At 38.3% G+C, this 4,189-nt stretch overlaps 1 protein-coding gene across 2 annotated transcripts; it reads left to right on the forward strand.

Moving 5' to 3' along the window:
- The first annotated feature begins 210 nt into the window (after positions 1–210).
- On the forward strand, positions 211–3,573 carry rpl28 (ribosomal protein L28). 2 transcript variants are annotated; one of them, XM_044332781.1, is made up of 5 exons: positions 211–266; positions 750–837; positions 2,562–2,685; positions 3,169–3,287; positions 3,435–3,573. In XM_044332781.1, the coding sequence occupies exons 2-5, from the start codon at positions 757–759 to the stop codon at positions 3,522–3,524; spliced, it is 414 nt and encodes a 137-aa protein (XP_044188716.1). In that variant the 5' UTR covers positions 211–266; positions 750–756; the 3' UTR covers positions 3,525–3,573. The 2 variants fall into 2 exon arrangements, with proteins under 2 accessions (XP_044188716.1, XP_044188717.1); XM_044332782.1 differs by lacking the exon at positions 211–266 and adding an exon at positions 271–348.
- The last annotated feature ends 616 nt before the right edge of the window (positions 3,574–4,189 follow it).

The following is a 4,189-nucleotide window of genomic DNA, read 5'->3' on the forward strand; positions in this document are numbered from 1 at the left end:
AGCGCAGTGAGAGTGTGTTCATCCGCTGGATGTATGAAAAAGTAGTACTTCAGCAAATTAAATTCAAAACATGGTATAGCCTCATAATACTACCAAATCACTAGTACAGACACAATAAGAATCCAATATACGTGTGCTATATGTGTAAAAATGTGGGTTTGATTGCAAATATTGTATAAAAATGTGGCCGTTGGCGCGTAGTGATCTGTGACAGAGGCTCCGTAAAGCGGTTTCCGCCCTTTCCAGTCCTCTTCCTCCGCTAAAAGGTAACGTGGTCGCTTCGGCTGCTAATAGTCGGTCACTAAAGTCGATTTCTTTTCCCATCTTACTCGTAGTTAAACTTATAAAGTAAGATAAAATTGTTGTGTTGATTGTTGTGCACCTCACGTGGTATTAAATGTGTCGGTATTGTGGAGAAATTAAAAGATTAAAGCATGTGAGCACGTCGCCTTGTTAGGCCTCGTCGTGCCGCATCAGTCTCCCGTGTTGAGCTGTTTATAGCTAACGCTAGAAAACTTAGTGCTTCAGTGTGACAACAGCGCACTTTGTTTTATACATATGAGTACAAACATATCTAAGCTGTCTATATTGTTACACTGGCTTAAAAGTTCCCCACTCAACCCGTTGGTACCCCTCTATAAAGTGTGAAACTAAACGAACACGTTCAGCCAATGCTAGTTGCTAATGAATCACTTATTAGCCGTCACTTTATTGTGTTTCATTAACATCTGACTCCTGTCTTTCTCTAGGTTCATCATGTCGTCCCATTTGCAGTGGATGGTCATCAGGAACTGCTCCAGCTTCCTCATCAAGAGGAACGGACAGACCTACAGCACTGTGAGTAACCTACCTGTGTGAAAGCTCTGACTTTACTAAATATCACAGACTAATGTAAAGCAGCTCTTGAGTATGAAGTGTAATCAAACTGGAAAAGTGACACACTTGTGGGTTCACAAAAAGTCACTGTGAAGACTTAAGTCATATGTTTGGATGACACTGAAGTCAACTTCTGATTTGGGGTTAAGGGAAACGTGAATATTAATATTTAGGGGCTGATTCTATTTTTTCACCACTGACACTTATGAAAGAGAGTTAGACATCGTAGCAAAAGCCTTAAAGCTGTTTAAACCCACTTTCAGACTTGTGAAACTTTTATGTTGAGTATGAAAAATGATATTATACATCACTGATAGATTTCACTGATATTTTCCCATCCAGTCCACATTAGACCAGGTCCAGATCAAAAACCACTGTACTTAAACTTGTCAAATCTGGAAGGTATCACAAATCTGAAAGTGGGTTTTTGCTACAATGTTTAACACTTTCATAAGTGTAAGTGGTGTAAAAATGGAGAATTAGCTGCTAAATATCATTATTTACGTTTCCCTTAGCTTTAACCGTTTACCTTCACCCCAAATCAGAAGCCAACTTCAATATTGTTATATTTGGTTTGCTGTTGATTTTATAAAATGTTTCAACAATGCAACGCACAAAAGTAATGGAGGTACTCGCAGCTGCAAACATTGAAGCAGGTTGTGATGGTGATGAGGAAGCTTGAGGAAGATTTGTAAAACTTAAATTTAACATTAAATCTGTGTAAAAACACTTTGAGTTTAAAGGACAGGTTCACTATTTCTCAAGTCTGTCTTTGAACAGTCAGGTGCTCATTTGAACACTGAAAGAGGTTTTCCTTGCTGTAATCATTTCTCCTGTTCATACTGGCTTTTAAAAGATCCTCTTCAAATGTGCTTTCAATGTAAGTGATGGGGGCCAAAATCCAGTGTGTCTACACAGTCATGTTGCGCGAAAATGCATATTAATGTTTATCTGAAGCTTATGTGAGGCTTCAGCAGTCTGAGTTACTCATATCAAGTGGATATCTGCCACATTTACAGTCTTTTTAGCACCAAATTCCCTCTTTGTGTTTCCATGTTGAATTGCAGTGGAAGTATAGTAACAAAAATACGAACCTTTGCACTAAAAAGCTGAAAGATGAAAAGATGGCTGAAGCTCTATATTAGCTTCAGATAAACATTTAAATACATTTTGCACAGAGGAAGTACTGCAGATTTTGTCCCCCATCACTTCCATTGTAAGTGCATTATGAAGGGATCTTCTAATGGTCAGTATGAAGAGGAGGAATGATGACGGCAAGAAAAGCTGTTTTAATGTTCATCTGGGCACCTGACTACTGTTTTTAAAACAGACTTGAAAAGTTGTGAACCTGTCATTTTTAATTGGCAATGCCATTCTATAGTTGTAATTTCATTGTTTGCACATATATGGCATCATGTCCTACACTGTACAATCTTTTCTTGCATACAAACATTAAAACCCACATACTGTGACTTTTAGTATAATAATAGTATATATTATGTACTATCAAATCGGGACACGTTGTAGAATTGACATCGTAAGAAGTCAGTACAGACCCTGTGGATATGGCCATGACAGGGCTTGATGATGACGTAAATACAAAATTGTCTTTGAAGTTATTGTCAACTGACAACAGAACAAGCTGTTCAGTGGGCTCATCTGAATTTAATCCATTCATGTGACAGGAGCCCAACAACCTGAAGTCCAGGAACTCTTTCCGCTTCAACGGTTTGGTGCACAAGAAGACTGTAGGTGTGCAGCCAGCGGCTGACGGCAAGGGTGTTGTCGTTGTGCTGAAGAAGCGTGCAGGTAAATATGAGGCTGTGTCTGTCTGTGATCTCTCTGTATGTCTACAAAAAGTGTTTCAATACAGGGAATAATAGCAGACCTAACTGAATAAACTGACTTTGGTAAGCTGTTCTTAAGGAATGTAAGGAATAAAACCCTTTCTTTACTTACAATTTCATTATACAGTTGCTTATATTCTTAATTGTAGAAAGCCAAGAAATCAGATTGACTTGTTTTTAGGAGGATGCGGTCACAAGCCCACAATATGTTTTTCTCTACACTAATTGTGGATTCCTGAATCAGCTAACATGAACTTTGAACTGTAAGGACAAAAGACTTGGTGCAAGTGAACCCCCGGTACAAATGAGCAATGCACCTAGAGCAAGATGTAGAGCAGGCTGACGTAAACATAGACCTTTTGCGGTCTGAAGTGACGTCTTGTTTTCCATCATTACCACTAATGTGGTTCCCTTTGAATGCATATTTTGTCTTCTTGTTACACAGGCCAGCACAAACCTGCCAGCTCTTATGAGAAGATCACCATCAACAAGAACTCCCGTGCCACCCTCAACAGCCTGAGGCACATCATTAGCAAGAACAAGTACAGGAAGGACCTGCGCATGGTGAGCTTCAGCACTATTATAGACACAAAAAATCTAAAATTTTGTTTTCATCTTGGTTCATGTGATAGTCCTTTTTATTTGAAGTTTATATTTCAAAGTTTTCAAAAACATAATTTGATTGTTTTTTGTTTTGTTTTTTTTCCTCAGGCTGCCCTGCGTCGTGCCAGTGCCATTCTGAAAAGCCAGAAGCCTGTTGTTGTCAAGAAGAAGCGCACCAGGGCTGCCAAGACAGCATAAATTGATACACATGATAATAAAATAAAGGCTTTTTCTTTGGAAAAAAACACTGTTTTGTCCTGATTTTTAATTTGCTCCAGGATTTGATGACATCTGTGGGCTCTGTTATGCAGGATTTCCCAGATATGACTTTTTTTTTTTTTTTTTGGTGTTAGTTATTCCCAAGTATTTATTGCATAATTTTAATGCAGTTAATACTTTTGAGTAAGTGTAAATCAGCAAAATGTCTTTGTGATATCAGCCACAGGTCTGCTCAATGAAGGATGAGGTCAGGCTTGAAAATCATGAAGACAATTCAGTATAAGATAAAGACACTTTGTCATTACAGGCATACAACAAAATTATGTTTGGTAACTGAGACCAGCAGCAATGGAAAACGATAAAGTTAAAAACAATACAGAGACGTGAGCATAGAGGTAGTGTCCTCTATATAATGCATAAAAGGCAGTCAGGGATGGCAGGTAAACCTTAACAATTCAGTATATTGGATTTGCATAATGAATGAGGTTCCTGTTATTACAACATTGATACACTGTAGTATGAAGATTTTATATTACAGATGTAATATGTATTGTATGTAATAAAGTGTTGCGAGGTGGGTCGGGGGATTGGGAGAAGCTAACATGGTGATATTTATAGTCTTCATTCTTCAACAGCTGTGGGGG

The sequence above is a fragment of the Thunnus albacares genome, chromosome 18, assembly GCF_914725855.1.
Source record: "Thunnus albacares chromosome 18, fThuAlb1.1, whole genome shotgun sequence".
Taxonomy (NCBI): domain Eukaryota; kingdom Metazoa; phylum Chordata; class Actinopteri; order Scombriformes; family Scombridae; genus Thunnus; species Thunnus albacares.